Here is a 16,502-nt window from a genome sequence, read left to right on the forward strand (position 1 = left end):
GCTAAGGCTTCTTGGTAGCTTAAGAATTTTTTAACCAAATTTCAAGCAAATCACAAATTGGACCATCTATCATGTAATTGTGTGTAACCTGTGTTACAAAATGTTAACACATTGAGATTCCAGTGGATGCAATCTGTATAAAGGTCTTAGACTAAGTTTAATCTGCGCGGGGCCTTCCACGTTTGCTCACGGTTTGCCTAACATGGGGGCAGTGGCGTCAGGGTACAGACTGGAGTTGTGGAGTCCCCATTACGGTGAGTGTGGTCAGATGGGGCTGCATGGGAACTGACTCTGGCGCAGGCTAGCCCAGGCTGGGGGACAGTGTTCTGCAGCCATGTAGTGGAGCGCCAGGCCAGATGTTTGAAAAGCACAGCTGTTGGAGTTCCCTACTCATCTGGCCAGCTGGCCAAGTACAGCGTTAAGAGTCTTGATTTGTCAGCCTGTCTTACTAGGTGGTCACAATAAGCCAGAAATCAAACAAGTATGGCTGAGAATCACATGTGGAGTGTTTCACTGGATGCTTTGAGTGATATACTCAGTTTCTGAGCTAGACAACATGAAGATGGAAAGCATACAAACATTATTCTGAAGAATTCAGCTGCCAACATCAGTTCTGACAATAATTGGATGTAACTGTTGAATTGGAATTTGTGGTGCCCTTGGGGCCAAGGAAAAAAAGCCCTGAAGCGATTGCTTATAACGCTGGTGAAACACTCGCAGATATGGAATTGTTTGAGGCGGCTTGTTGATGTATGCTAAGAGTTTGAGCAGAGCCTTGAAGCGAATTGTTGAGTTTGGCATTTCCAGGAACTAGTTAGGTTAACTCTAGAGACAGGGGTTTTGTAAGGGAACATCTGTGAGATGAGTAAATGAGTTAGACGTTACTTGAGGCAGCTGTGGCAGCACCTTCATTGAGTTCTAAGCAGGAGTTTCATTCCAGACTGTGGCACTGGTCTCACTGTGTGCACTAGCAGCAGAAGAGTCGAGCATAAGCACTTTGACCCTGCTGAGAAACAGCCTTCTCTGTGATTAAAATACTGTCTGCTATTAGGATTCATAAGTGGATCAGATTTTCAAGCAACTGTAGCAAGCATAGATTTAATGGTACAGGACTGTAATGGATTGTGTGGTAAAGATGTTATCTTTTTTAAAAGGTTGCAGCTTTTGATTGACACCAAAGGTTCATGAGTTGTCCATTGTGAAGGAGTCAGATGTACAACTGGGTAAACCACGCGTTAGTGCAAGTACCAGTGTGCTGCATGTGTTAGGGAGGGATGTTACTGGAAGCCTGAGAGGTATTTGGTTAAGTTCAATCTTACAATAATATGTAACTTTGTTTTGTTTTCCCCTGCTGTCTTCAGTATTTTTAGTTACTTTTATTGTTTTACCCAAGCATGGACCCTGTTCTGAAAATTTTCTAGTTGACATAGCATGCCCACCATGGAATTCCTTAGTCCTTCAGATCAGGGCAAGACTCATGTCAAATTAGGGGCAAAGAGGGACAGTATGCAAGGATTTGCAGTTCAGGTGACACAAACTGGGAATATGGAGTAGTGTGAAATCCTTAATATAGTAAGGATTTTGGCTCATTATCTAGGATGTTGTTGATAGGATTGCACATAGGGAGAGGGGATGTGAGAGAATGAGCAGGAAGAGCGTGTATGTTTTGCTTCATAACAGAATTGGTGCAAGTGCGTGTTGTCAGTCCCTGGCTAATTATGCTTCCAAAAAGATAGTTCCAAGAAAGAACAGGTGGAACGCTCTGGTAGGAATGGTACCTGCTTGTCCTTCAGCCACATACAAAGATAAGGAATTGGTAGTTGGACAGTCATGGTTGATGCTGTCTTCGCTGTTTTGCCAGGCGTTGGCTCAATATGTATTTGGCAAATTTACTGTGTTCTGGTATAGGGAATCAAAATCTCCAAATAAGTTGTGTTTTAGAATGATACATAAAATAGGTTGCAGATATTAAGGGGGAGTATGTGGTGTACTCTAAATGTTCAGAGACCATTGTAATCTGAAAGTCTAGATGCTTTTTTTTAGTGCAAATTCTCTACTTTTGCAAGAAGCAGATTCAAAATATGCCAGAAGTGTTCCCCAAAAAGTAGCTTGAGGGCTTGCGATACATTGTAAGCCCATTCAGGGCTACTGTTGGTAGTAAATTCTGTGTGCCACTAGCTGCACCTGGTGTAGACTTCCTTAAATTATTATTTTTTCTCAAATATCTGAAAACAAGCCTGAAACTAACTTGACTGATTAAAAACCATTGTTGTTATTTAAAAAATATTTTTGTCCATTAAAAATACTTCGCCTTCATAAAGCTTATTTTCTCATGGTCCTGAATGAAACAAAATAACTTACTGAAGTTCTTTCACAGGAACAGTGTATAATATGTCAATTTGATTTTCAGAGGGATATTACATTTTGATTTCCAGCTCAAGGGATCCTTAAAGGAACTAAGTTTTCAGAAAGTCAGAAAGCATTGAAATTACTTGCCCTTCAAAAAGTAACCAACCTTCACATGTCTCTGGTTGCCCGTGTATTTTCCTGTATTTATATACTTTGCATATCCTGTAGTTTTACCTGTATTTCTAGCTATTCACCGGACAGCAGGGGGGTTGAGGGGGTTTTGTTGTTGATTTTGGTTGGAGGAGTGGTGGTGATATTTCGTTTGTTTAAAGTTAAGCCTCTCAGAATAGAGGTGTGATCCAAGCTAAAAGGAAGGAGTGGCAGTAAATTGCCGCTGGCTTTCATTGCATTTCAGTTTCTTTAATATTTTGGATTGTGGGTGCACTGGGCTAACACCAGTTCAAGGCAGCGTGCTAACATGTGGAGCACCTTTCAGTATATGTACAGATGGCAGCTTTGCTCATTACTCCAGTCTCACCAAGGCTTCAACATAAGTACTTCTTGTTTTTTCCTCAGACTTCTTTGAAACTTATCTATACCATATACATTGCTTGTTTTATTAGCAGTTTCGTTCTGGTCCTTCATTTACTTAGGCATGTTAGTCCTTTTGCATACATATTAGCTGCATCTTTCTCTTTCAGGGCTAATCGTTCACTTGATGTTGAAATTAGAAGATTGGAAGATTGAGATCTGTATTGTTGATATATACAACCTATGACTGCTAAATTAAGGAAGCATTCTGAATTCCTAAGAACCCTTTTCTGTGATCAAAGTATGCATTTCTAGTCTATAGCTACAGATCTTAAGTTGTTTCAAAGGATGAGATTACCCTGTTTTAACTATCTGATTATAATTTACGAGCCTTTGCGCAACTCTTTTTCAGAAATAGAAAAGCTCTATTTATTATTCTTAAATTTCTTCTGTCTTTAGAGCAAGACCTGTCTTTGTGATAACTATTCTGTTTGCATAGTAGTTGTAGCCAGACTGGTAAGATTAGAATTTAAGACTGGTAAAGCTCATTTACAAGCTAATTTACAAAGCTCCTTCCCTACACTGAAGTTCCAGGTCACGCATTTTCTCTGCAGGAAACAAAGGGAGGTTTGGAGGATTGAGGTCTGTACAGCTGTCTGTAAACAGTCGGTACTTATGTAGCATAAAGGAATCATTCTTAAGCAGTCTGTTAAGGTCTGGTAATTATGGTTGAGATTCAGTAATACAGTGCTCTTAAACTCAGTGGATTAAAAAATAGTGAAACGTCCTCCCTCTAAACTAGCAGAACGGTGTATGTTAGAGGTGGGGAAGATATTTCTATTTGTCATGTGGTTTTGTGGTTTGGTTTTGTAACTGATGCTTTAGGGTTGTTTGGCACACTTTTATTTTGTTTTGTTTAATTGTGTTGTTATTTTCATCAGCAAATTCAGTTTGGGGCGAGATAGGAAAGAAGTGGTGGAACTTTGGTAAATGGAATAACAACAAAAACAGCTGAGAACTTAAAGTGAAGTTGGTACTTGCTTTGGCATAGGGAAAAATCAGATCGTCACTTAAGGTTGATTTGAATCCTGGTTTTCTATGGAATGTTTAATAACACATTTGTGAGAGTTGTCAATATCAGAAAAAAAAAAGGTGACTGTTTTAGTTTGCAAAGGTCTTTAAATGTATACATAATTCTTCCTGCACCCCCCCCTCCGCCAGTTTCTTAATCAAACTAAATGGGAAACAATGTAATTGTTTGGTTTCAGAGAGGGAACAAGAAAACTCGATTATGAAATTTCGGGGGTTTCTTTGTATGGCAGAACCGTTTTAACACATTTTAATAAAGTGAGTATTAACAGAGGAGCACATCTAGGATATTCATAATGTTCAGCTCTACTGGGACGTGGCTTTAATAAAAAGCATAAGATTCAGTGTTTGTTTTTAAATATGGAACAACATGAATTATTTTATGATATAATACGGCTTTTTTTTTTTTTTTTTTAATGCTTAAGTAGCTATTCGTTCTTGGTAGGATGGACAAGTCCGGAAAAAGATGGTAGTAAATTTGCAAGCTGTATTTTGAGTACTGTATGTGTTTCTGTATAAGGATTTTTACTTCATCTTCTTAAATATTCTTAGGAAATCTTATATTCAGTAATGCAAGTGTTTTATGCTAAGCTTAAGCATTGTCTCAGACCAACAAATACAAGGAAATTAGATCTAGCCACAGCACTTCTGAAGTCCTGTTAGACGAGCTAAAGCAGTGTGGAAATGGCATGTGCACATCATCTTCCTGCTATCCTCAGCTGTGTACACCTGCAGTTTCCCCTGCATCAGCTCTGGTATTCATCTGACCCCTATTCAGTTTGAAAAATCGGTGGAAAGCCAACCTAGAATCCTCTTTGTTTGCTGTGTGACTCTCTGAAGAGTGAGAGACTGGGTGGCCAGGAGGAGGGAAGGTCAAGCTGTCTGTGAGCTACTCAGTTAGGTCTTGATCATAAACACACATTTGTGTAGGTTCTCTTTGAATTGATTGGATTTATTCATAGATTTGGTTAATCTGATACAGGACTTTGTGAAGGCCATGTTTTTTCCTTGACATGTCTTTTCCTCAATTTCAACATCTTTTGATGATCTTACAGGAGTATAAACCAAAGCATATGTTTGTGCATGTGTAGGAAAGATCAAGTCTAGATTTTTAGCTTTCCTTTTCATTTGGTATCAGAAGTTAGACTAGTTTTGTGACATCATCTTTTCAACATTGGTCACCTCTATTACAGTACAAACCGTGATGATAGTGATGATGATAGATTACTGAACTGTTTGACAGACAACAAACAGATGCTGGTAGCAGATAGAAGACCAGACTTTTGCAGTGAACAGCGTTTAGCTGAAGGTATTTTAATTGTTTCCATGATTCATTTTGGACCAAGGAAATACTGTGGTCCTACGTACGACTAGACTTGCACGTAGTTCAGGATCCTGCACAACTGTGTTCTTTCCCAGGATTTTAGAAACCACTGTTAAGTTTGTCTTAAAATACCAATCACTAACGCGTACAGATGTTCATAGTTGAAAGCAATGAGCCTTAAAAAAGTGCTTCTGTCAGTGTCAGAATAAAATACTTTAGAGATTATTTAAAACTATGGATTTCTAGCTTTCCCAATCAGAGATGAGTGTTTATTCCAGTAAACCTTGTTTTTGTAGCTGTGTTAGAGTATCTACACAGTTATTTTGAGAAACCAGTACAGATAGGCTTTAGAATGCGTGGAGTCATGGGACACATAAGATTGCATGGTGCATTATTCACCAGACATTCAGTTTTTAACTGTACACTTGAATGTTTGGCTGTGCTATTATAGCTTCATGCTTTTAAAAATCTTATTATCAGTTATATTCCACAGTGTGTGTATCTTTCTCTTCACTACTTCTAAATTGTTTAATCACATACTATAGGTAACGTTAATCTCCCATGCAGAGCTGAGCATGGTTCTGATTTGAGTGCTAACATGATGTTCACATACACACATATACATTAAAAAAAACCTCCTACCTGTGTTATTTTATTTTTAAGTTATCCTAAAATGTTCAAGAAGTTCTCAAGTAAATGATAATATGGGAAATGGAAATAGTCACATCTATCTTTTTGTGTGTGTGAGATTGCTGTATTCAGTGATGTAATGTTCATTTATGGAGTGCTTAACAGTTCATTGATATTGGAAGGAAATTATTTTTTAAGAAAAATAAAGCTTGAATAGCTGAAAGGACACAGTAAAGCAGAATAAAGTTGTGCTGTTCTCTAATAAAAAGCAAGAAGGAAATGATAAAACAGTTGTCTAAATACTTAGGTCAGGCTCTCTAAATTACCATTTTAATGCAACAAAAATTAAATTCTTTAGAAGGGAGGTGCACTATTCTATCCCCACACCCCACCCCCAGCCTTGCAGTACTGCGATTCTCATGCTGAGAATCGCCTTTTGCCGTGTAGAAGCTGTGGACTGTATTTGGTTTTAATCTTTGGATATAAGATATAAGGTAAAGGAAAGAAATGGGATAAAATGGTAAGGAAAATGTAGTGGAAGAGAAAAATTATTAGTTAAATTCAAAAATCTGTGGGTGGAAGAGTGTTGAGCTATGAGTTTTTAAAAGTTGTAAATAACTTAATCCTCATAAATGAGGATTTTTAGTTTAAATATAAAAACCAGCTATATTTAAATGTAATTTTCAATATGCTAAAATCCCTAAAAGCAAATGATAGTGCAAGGAAGACTTTTCTTGCACTGAAGAGTTTACAGGAGTCTTCTTTCACTCAAGAGTCTACATGATGGGAGTGCTATAGCAGTGGTTCCCGTAACAATAAAGTATATAGTGCTTTGTATATCCTAAACACTAGTCAAGCACAAATCATAGCTGCATGTTATGTACACCATGATATGCCTTATTAACTCTGAAATGTTTTCCTGTCTTCTGGAATGTATCGTTTTCTTAACAAAAAATGTATTCACTAACACTTTAAAGATATAGTTATGTCACTGATATCCCACTTCATGAAATAATTACTAATTTAATGCGTATTAAATACTCCCTAGAGGTAAATGAGAGTAGTGTTTTCGTAAAATCTTTCTGATCCACCATGAGTTAATTACTTCAGTGACTACTGACAAAAATTATACCAAAAGCTTGATTTTTCCTTATATATTAAATATTTTTGGCACATACAAAGAGAAAGATGTTTTAAATTATTTCCTGATTAGGCAATATTTTTATTATGGCTTAATTGACTTTGTGTTGTCGGTTTTCAGCACAATTACAGTTTGTAAATTTAGATGGCTTTGTGATCCTGACATAACTTCTTTAAAGGGTTTTGCAACTACTTATCAGTGTGAAGTGGAGGTTACAGTGGGCCTTTTAAGTTGACTTTATATTGGAGTGTAGAAAGTTCTGAAGGTTGCAGTTTTTAATGCCAAATTAACTGTTAGTTGAGATAATTACCAAACTGATTAACTGTTTACTTTTGGTATATATAGCTTCTGTGCTTGCAGTCCATGCTGCTTACAGTATATCAGCATTTTTTTTTTTCTTAAGTCGTTGAAAGGGATTTCCAGTAGTCATTAGCTGCAGCCGTGGCTCAGAACTTCCGATGCCGAATTGTTGCTCTCTCTCTTACTGTTGTGTAATTGCTAGGACTTGGTATATGCTTTCTCTTTAGGTCAGGCAAAAAGAAACGAGTATTTTTCTGGACTTGGGTTCAGTATGTGTATTGGTAACCTGCACAGAGTAATTTTTATGATGTTTCACCTGCACAGAGTTATCAAAAGCAGAAGCTGATTTGGGAAAAATGGACTGTCACAGGAGGGCTCGATGGGTTCTCTTTAGCTAGGGATTGTTGTTGAGAATGTAAAGAAATTTAGTATCTAAATCCATAATTCCACATACCTGCATTTTCTGTATTGCCTGTTGTCAGTCTGACTCATGTTTTTATGTTTTATAGCACTTTGACTGCTGTTTCCAGTAAAACTCCCATGCCTGTACAGTTTGTTTCCTTTAGCAGTTCAGCTCTTGAGGGGTGAAGGATTTAGTTGTGCTATATATATTAAAAACCTTTTTTTTTTGTGTGTGTGTATTTTTTTTTATTCTAGTTATCTAGAAAAGTATGAAAAAGTTCATCATTTTGGGGAGGAGGATGATGAGGTACAACCAGGCAATCCAAAGCCACAACTTCCTATTGGTGCAATTCCAACTTCTTATAACTACCAGCAACACAGTGTGTCAGGTAAATTTTGAGGAGAAAAGTGCTATTTTTTTTCATATGTATGTGTATATATATATATATTTGGATAGGCTACATAAACAGTGTGTAGATAAATTTACAGTATTATTAAACCCATCATATCTGTAGGTCACTTGGAATATTAATTTAGTACACTTAAAAACCTTTTCACTATGAACCAAACAAAAATAAATACAAGAATCTATAAACTATTTATTTTCTTTACAAATGTTTATTTTTCTAATTAGCAAGCCTAAGTAGTTACTTGCCTTAAAACAACGTACTTAGAAAATTCACAGACTATGTTTCTGTCACATCAGTCATTTCTCTACAGAGCCAAACACCTGAACTGGGCATATGATTGATTAATCTTTAAAATTCAAGGAATAAAACAAATGCATAAGGAGCCAGAATCAACACCACTGTAATTTAGAGACCAATCTTGAACCAATAAACAAATCGGAAGCTGGTAGACTCTGTGGAATGGATGCGTAATTCGTTGTGTAGAAAGTAGCTCCTCCTTGTGTGACAGTTCTATTCTGCTTTAATTAAAGTTTGCATTTTCAAAGCTTTTCTTTGGGAGAACATACTGCAGTGTTGTATTCTGGAGATGATGAAGGAATGAATATCTAACTAGCAAGGTGCACAGCTAAATAGAGTATGTTGAGTGTTTTGGCCCAAGACAAAAGGAAAAAATAAATTGAATACTGTAAAAACTTGTTAAAACCCACACCTTATTAGTGAACTTTTTAAAAAATACTTCTCATTCATAATAATATTGTTTAATGTATCATCTGAATATTAATTAGTTTAGCTGTGAAAACGTTTTCTTTTTTTTTTTTCTTATTTAGATTACCTTCGTCAAAGCTATGGGCTGTCTATGGACTTTAACTCACCAAATGACTATAATAAATTGGTGCTTTCACTGTTATCTGGACTCCCAAATGAAGTGGACTTTGCAATTAATGTATGTACTCTTCTTTCAAATGAAAGCAAGCACGTTATGCAGCTTGAAAAGGACCCTAAAATCATCACTTTACTGCTTGCAAATGCTGGGGTGTTTGATGACAGTAAGTATATAACACCATTTTTGCAAGAGAAGGAGTCAATACCTGTTGTAGCATCTTTCACAACCCTTGCTGATTAAAATGTTTATAATGTATTGCACTGTAGTGTACTTACATGTAATTTTTTCTTTTTACCTTGTCCACGGTTACAGTTTTTATCAGACGTTACAAATACCTTTTGAGCTGGGTAATTTAAAACAGTGTTATGTAACACTTTAGCGACATGTAGGAATTAGTTTTTCAGTGACAGAGTATAATTGTTCAAGATGCTCAAGTTTACAGCATTGGATTTCCCATCTGCTTATAGCATTATTGCTTTCTTCTGAATTCGTAGAGCCATGCTGACTTTTCCTAATTTTTTTCTAGTAGCAGTCGCAAATTAAAAAATTAAAGAAGAGCAGTCTGAAAACAATAACCCCACTAAGGTTTTTATCCTGATACTTCACTACACATTCAACTGTAGTAAAATTCAGAATACAAAACTCAAGGAATAAAAATCTTAATCTGAGTTTCAGAATTACATAATGTGTTAGAACATAAATTTTAAAAGAGAGTCGGTTCCATCAAAATACTTCAGTATGTGAAATAAATTCTTCTCTGACTTCCTCAGTGTGACCTCCATGCCAACTTATTCCTTGTTAATTGCTTATTTGTCTTTATGTCAAAGAGAGGGGGAAGAAATAAGTTAACGCAAACCATCCTAAAATCATACCAGCATAGCTCCTGTCTCATGGTGGTGAGGAGGAAGAGTTTACTGGTGTTATGTACTGATTTTTTTATATTGAATTTCAGAAATTACCACCATAAGAAATTGCTCAAATGAGCTTTTTCAGCTAAGTATTTTTAAGTCTGCTAGTACAGATGATTGTATGTGTTTGAGTATAAATCTACTTTGCATGTGTAAGCACAAACATAATATGGTCTGCCAGAGATTCTGGTTTAAAATTCTGGAGGAGAATCAATGTTAGACATTGTATACTGTTTGCTGGGGCTTTTTAATCATTAGTGTTTTTACATGGTGATTTTTAGCTTCCCTGTCCTCCCCCCAGTATTGCATTAGTGTTCTCCAGCTTCTGTCTTATGTTTTTGATTTGTACCCATGCCCTTCAGATGTGGTTAGATCTTGGTCACTGAGTGTTTGCATCCAGTCCAGTCACAAGAACTTTCGAAGAGAAATATCTGAAAGGAAGCCGAGGGGAAACTTAGTCCTGCATGTTAGTGATTCCAGGATGCTTGCTCTCTAGAGTTTTGAGTTTGCCATCAGTCTCCTGTTCTTTTGATGGAACTTCTATGGACTTAGGAATTTATTAATCGAGTTTTGTATTGATTTTTTTTTTTTTTTTTTTTTTTTTTTTTGCAAAGATAGTGTTTTCTTGAGTTCTTAAGTTGGACTCAGAGCACAGGCTTGTTCCATAGCTGGTCTGTCGTCATATTTCTTGTATGGAAAAATAGTTGAGGTAAAGCCGAGAGGAATGATGAGCATGTGATGGACTTGCTCTTTTAATTCCCTGGGGAAAACTTAATTTTTCTTATCTTACCTGATTACATCTTCTGGATAAATCCAGGGAGTCCTAGCAGCATTAGGAAAACTAATTGGGACAAATTGGGGAAAGAAGGGGAGGAGGAATGTTTACTTATTTTGAAGCATGAAGCTTCAATCTGAAATACTTAAATGCTTTTATATTATAAATAATGAAGGTAAATCTGTCAGGTTTGGTGATTAAATGAAATCTGTAATTAACAAATTCAGGTATTTTGAAAATACTGTTATGATAATTTCAGGTGTAAATAAATGATTAAGTTTACGTAATGTGGGTTTCAGATTTGGCTTGTCTATAAGGTTTTTACCGTTGTAAAAACGGTATCTAAAATGCACTGCTTCTAGATAACAAGAAAAATATGTCTTCAACTTCCCCCCAAAAAAAGTTTGACCTGGCAATTAAATTGCATGTGATGGGGCAGCTCCAGGGGTATAGGGTTCTATGGTATCTTCACTTTGGAGTGCTGCATAAAATTTGGTTTTGATTCTATGAGTTGAAAGCTGATGTGGTCTTGGAACTGAGATTTCTAGCATATTGCTTAAAACAATAAAACATTATGAACCAAAACGTTTTAAGTGTAACTTAAAATGTATCATAAATTCATAACAGAACCATTGCAAGACAGAGTTTGTTTTTGCGTTGAGTCAGATTGATTGAGTGTTTGCTGCTTTCAGGGAGTGATGATTAGAAAATTCGGGGTGGTGGCACCACCAAACACCCAAGAACATCCGTTATGCTTCCTGGCTAAATATAGACTTTCAGTTCAGTGCTATCAAAATCTCACTGCTGCTATTATATTTTTTAGAAAACATCAGTGGGAATTTGTTTAATTGCTAAAATAGTGTTTAGAGCTTATACTATGCATGTGGAAAACAGTTGTTGATATGGGGTTGAAAATTGAGCAGTCATCTTGACTCCTGGAAAAGAGCTATGGAAAAGTTTTCCCATTAAATGGTTCACAAACTAGTCCGTTATTTATGGACTACTTATTTTCAATTTGAACTGTAAAACTGCAGTATCAGTTAATTAAATGAGTATAGAAATTTCAGGTGGTTTATCTAATTTAGTACAGGATTTTTTTTTATGAGAAGGAAACACTGGAAGAGTCTGTAGTGTTGTTAAATCTTTATTTAGTTTATGGATTAGTTAAAAGTCATATAAAAATGTGTTTTTAAATTTTACTAAATTATGTTTTTTATGCTTAAAGCTTTAGGATCATTTTCTGCTGTATTTGGAGAAGAATGGAAGGAGAAAACTGATAGAGATTTTGTTAAGGTAATTTTAAAATTATTACAGCAATTTTGAACTGCATATGGTGGGTATCCAGTATTTTAAAAAGATGAAAAATTATAAGATTGCTAGCATATTTTTTATTATTCTAAACTTTGTTCCTTTTGATTTAAATATAGTAGGAAACCAAATCATAGTTGTCATAAAATGTTTGGATAAGCAAGAAGAAATGTATTGAAGAAAAAAAAAAAAGGGTGTAGGAAACTTATAAAGAGCTTCGGTGTTTCTTTTTATAAGAAACCTGATATGAGTGAGGAAAGGGAAAACCGGCCAGTATATTTAGCAAGAGAAAACATGCTGGGTTTTTTTGCTGTTTTGGGTTTTTCTTTTAAAAAAAACCAAACAATTGCTGTGGCCATTTATTCATTCTGGATTATGTAAAGTTAAGTCTGTAACATAAGGAGCATAGGACAAATTTCAGTAAGTTAGCAGTGTTGCGAATTTGTTTCAGTTAAACTATTTTTGCACAAGGCTTTTTTATCTTCCCACTAGAGGGCATGATCTACTGTACAAGTAATGAAATGAGGTAAAAATATAAGTAAAGTTTCTCTATATAAATGCTTCCTCTTTAGGTGAGTATTTTGAAGTGAATCAGAGCATGAAATATAGCTGAAAGAGGTTTGACATGTCATCATATTTGCTATTATACACGGTTTCCTTAAATTGCATTTCAGGTGATGATTTATGTGGCTAAAACAGAAGAAACCTAGATGAAAATGTGTTGTGATAACTTACACTTTTTATTAAGTAAAAGTACGAAGAGATAAGCTGCTGAGTTCCTTATGACCTCATAGTTGGGTTTCTGCTCAGTTTCTTTGTGTCTCATATACTGAAACGTCTTACCAGTATTACAGAGAAGTATTTGGAGGTTTTTCCATTTGTGTTTTTTATTTTTGTGTAACTCAGTTTTGGGACAAGTTGGACCATAGTAGTGTCAGTTAAATGATAAGTATTGCTGAAACATCAGTGAATAGATTCCCTAAACAAAATTTCCTAGGTAAAGAACAAAAAAGGTAATCTCCAATATTTGTTAGTATATGAACTTGAAAATGTGGTTCAAATGTGCTGAAGTGTGAAAAATAATGCTTCATAATCTTTGTTTCCTTCTTCCATTGAAAAATATGTCCAGAAGTACAGTAGGTTGTGTTTTGGTTTGTGGTTGGTTTTTTTTGGTTTGTTTTTTTTTTTTTTAAAGCACTTAGCACTTCTGTGTTGACTTCACCCTAAACTATCACAGGCTGTTGCTGATCTAGAGCAGCAACAAGCACCACGTCTAGATCTGTAAACATTTAAAATTACACAGTATTCTAATTTATTATATGTTCATTAATTATATAAACGTAAGTAATTGTGATAGATAAGGACAGATGGTTCTGATAAATGTTTTTGACAAAGTGTTAAGTAGAACCACTATAACTGTATTAAGGTTTACTAACAAGAAACTTGGATGCTCTCCAAGATCTATTTTTGAACATTACAAGATATATAGTACTACTCTGTAGTGAAATAGTGCTGAAAGCATGTCGGAAACTAACACCAGATCCAAAAATATCTCTCCTGCCAAGAATCCCGATTTCTCAGAACATCTTAGTTGAAGCATTTGTTTGACCCTACTACTGGAAGCAATTTATTTTGTATTGCAGCGGTGGCTATGTCAAAACAGAAATCAGGGGAGGCATTATGGGAGCTTCATAACATAGGAGAGAGATATTTGGTTGGCAGAGTAGAGATTGTGTATGTTTTTTTTTTTTAATTTACTTTTTCAGCTTTAAGATTAATAGAGATTAATAGAATGGCTACTGAATGGGTGTCCCTCCTTTTACTGTTCACATGATCTTTTTAAAAATGATTTGGTTTGATTGGTTTATTTATTTTTTTTTTGTTTTTCTTTTTTTCCTGCCAGTTGTTTATGTCTTGATTTTGTAAGATTATCATTGCAGTTTATTGCTCTACTGTAATTGCAACAGATTAGAAATTTGTATAAAGGTGAAAATGGAAAAGAGTTTTTAAGTCGGGTAGGAAAAATGCAGAATTATAAATTACAGTGATACATGAACACATGAATGTTAGAGATTCATTGAAAGTAGGGTGAGTAAAGCAATTTCTTAAACATTTATCCACTGAGTGCTCATCTGTCAAATCCATGTCTCTCCAGTTTAGAGACAAGTATGTCATGCAGGACAGTGCCAAAATGACCTATGAGATGTTCAGAATATTTGACATTTCATCTCTATAACTTTTTCCCAAGCTGCTCCTCCTGCTTATTGAAATATATGAACATAAACTTGTAATTCTGGATTTTATAGAGGCATTTAGTTTCTGTATTTCAGTATCTCTATACAGACATTGGGAGTAATTTTAGAATTATATATTTGTACTAAAATGTTTTCTGAATGTTTTTAGTGTTTGCTTAAAATAAACTTGATTTAATTTTTATTCTCTTAGTAGTATTAGTTTTTTAAAATTAATTTTCAATAAAGAAAAATGGCCATATGTTTTTCTTCCTTATTTTTCCTCTTCATTCTGCTCTATCTTTGCACACTAGGAGTGGTACTGCGTCGTCGCTTGTATTTCTCCCACCCTTAAGTATCTGTGCAATAGCTGTTCGTTGTTTGGTATTCAGTCAGCTCTTGAGTTCTGTATTAATTTTTCAGAAATAATTTGTCAATTGTTTCAACACCAATACTTTGATTTTATATTCTGCTATTCTCTAATTTTGATTTAAATGTAGTATCATGATTCTTTCAGAACAGTCTACTAGTTTGGTAATGTCATATTCATGAGCAAAGGAGCTTGCCTATTTAGTTGTGTCCTCCGTCATCACGACTGTTCCAGTTGAAGGTGAAGATGAAAAACGTGTTTCTTTATACTAAACTTTGAGGGAATCAATTACCTTATTAATTTTTTCCCCTTTCCCCCCAGTTCTTACTGCATTATAAAAAGCTGTGTGGAAAATTTGTAATTTCCATTATCTGCAGTGCTACGTATTTTCTCACTTTCTGCAGTACTTCCCTCTAGACTGAATTAAATGTATTTACAAGTCAGTGAATCTGTTCCATTAATTGTTGGAATATCATTTTAGTTGAACCTGCTGTTATCCCTTATAGCTATGTTATTTTTTTGCTTTCTCCCCCCTTGATTTTTCCTGGTGCTCTCAATAAGCTTGTATCTCTAGTTAGTTTGGAATGACTGCAAGTCCTTACTTAAGGATTGGAACAACTGGCATTTAGCCTGGCATCTTGTTTTGTCTTGTCATCCCTATCACAAAGCTCTGATGACATCCTGCTCAGATGTTTTCTCTTCTACTCTGGAAGCTTTCCCATTTTTAACCATTTAATTTCTCTTTGATTTTCCTCTTGTTAGCAAGGTTCGCTTGTGAGTGCAGTTTTCAAGAGTGACTTGTTTATGTAGCATGTTTATAATCAGATAGCTTAGCTGTTTTTCCAGGTATTTCTTTCATGTCTCCAGTAGCTGCCCACTATCTGAGGTAGTATATGAATAATTGCATTAAATTTCTTCATATACCATTCATTTCTGTTTACTTCAGATTAAGCATTTGGATTTCATGTTCCTGGACTTCTTAGGCCTCTTCTAGCTGTAGAGTTCCAAAATCCATTCTATGGAGTGTTTTTGCTTTCTTTATTGCTTTGCGTAATGCTTTGCTTCTCTGATTAATTTTTTTTTCCTGAAGTTCTTATTTTGTTTTCCAACTCTTTCTTCTTTGTATAAGTTTAATAATAATTTTCTTTATTGTGCATTTATTCTTTGAAACTTTCTCAGTGTGTAGAGAGAGATCCTTGTGCATGTAAATGCCTGAAATACTTCTCAAATGTCACCTTTCTTGTCTCTCACAGGGCTCTGTCAAGATTGTTCTTGGACAACAAGTAGTTGTGATTATTGCTACTTTACATGATTTGTGAACTCAAATGTCCGTTGTTTTTATGGACTGTAATTTTGTTAATCTGATTTCCAGTCACTTCTGGATCCTGTGCATCTTTTTCCAAAGGAACTCGGCTACTGACAGTAATCAGATTGTCACATGAATCAACTTCTTTACCTTTGTCCATTATGTCTTAGTATCTGGGTGTCACGTAGTCAAGCATTCATTGCTTGCTTCCACGTTTTAGCTTTATATTCCTATTACCAATGTGTTACCACGATCTATAATACATGTATAGGAATAACTGTTGATGAATAGCTTCACTTTCATCCTTTCTTTCTGTTGATATGTGGTATCGGATTGCAGCTATCTGTAGGTTATAGTAAGGAATAAATGACTGCTCCTAACTTGATTTTTTTTTCTTGCCTGTGTGATCCAAGTATGTTTTTCAAAGGAACATCCAGAAGTCCTGACTTAACTAATGTTTTTCTACTTTAGCTTTTTCTTTGGGCAAACAAAAATTTTGTCATGTTTCACCCTGTTTTCTTGTAACAGACTGGTCGCAAACATTT

General features: G+C 35.3%; 1 protein-coding gene across 4 annotated transcripts in view; it reads left to right on the forward strand.

The window, feature by feature from the left end:
• ARID2 (AT-rich interaction domain 2) overlaps window positions 1-16,502 on the forward strand; it is a 101,676-nt gene that overhangs the window by 50,121 nt on the left and 35,053 nt on the right. For 3 of the 4 annotated variants that reach the window (XM_086748370.1, XM_086748377.1, XM_086748367.1), the window contains 3 exons: window positions 8,022-8,155; window positions 9,004-9,222; window positions 11,968-12,035. In XM_086748370.1, coding sequence (XP_086604496.1) covers window positions 8,022-8,155; window positions 9,004-9,222; window positions 11,968-12,035 — 421 coding nt within the window. Of the gene's footprint in view, window positions 1-1,163; window positions 1,296-8,021; window positions 8,156-9,003; window positions 9,223-11,967; window positions 12,036-16,502 lie in introns of those variants that run through there. The other variant, XM_086748382.1, reaches the window with a different exon arrangement.

Source organism: Chlamydotis macqueenii, chromosome 1 (assembly GCF_036417535.1).
Source record: "Chlamydotis macqueenii isolate bChlMac1 chromosome 1, bChlMac1.mat, whole genome shotgun sequence".
Taxonomy (NCBI): domain Eukaryota; kingdom Metazoa; phylum Chordata; class Aves; order Otidiformes; family Otididae; genus Chlamydotis; species Chlamydotis macqueenii.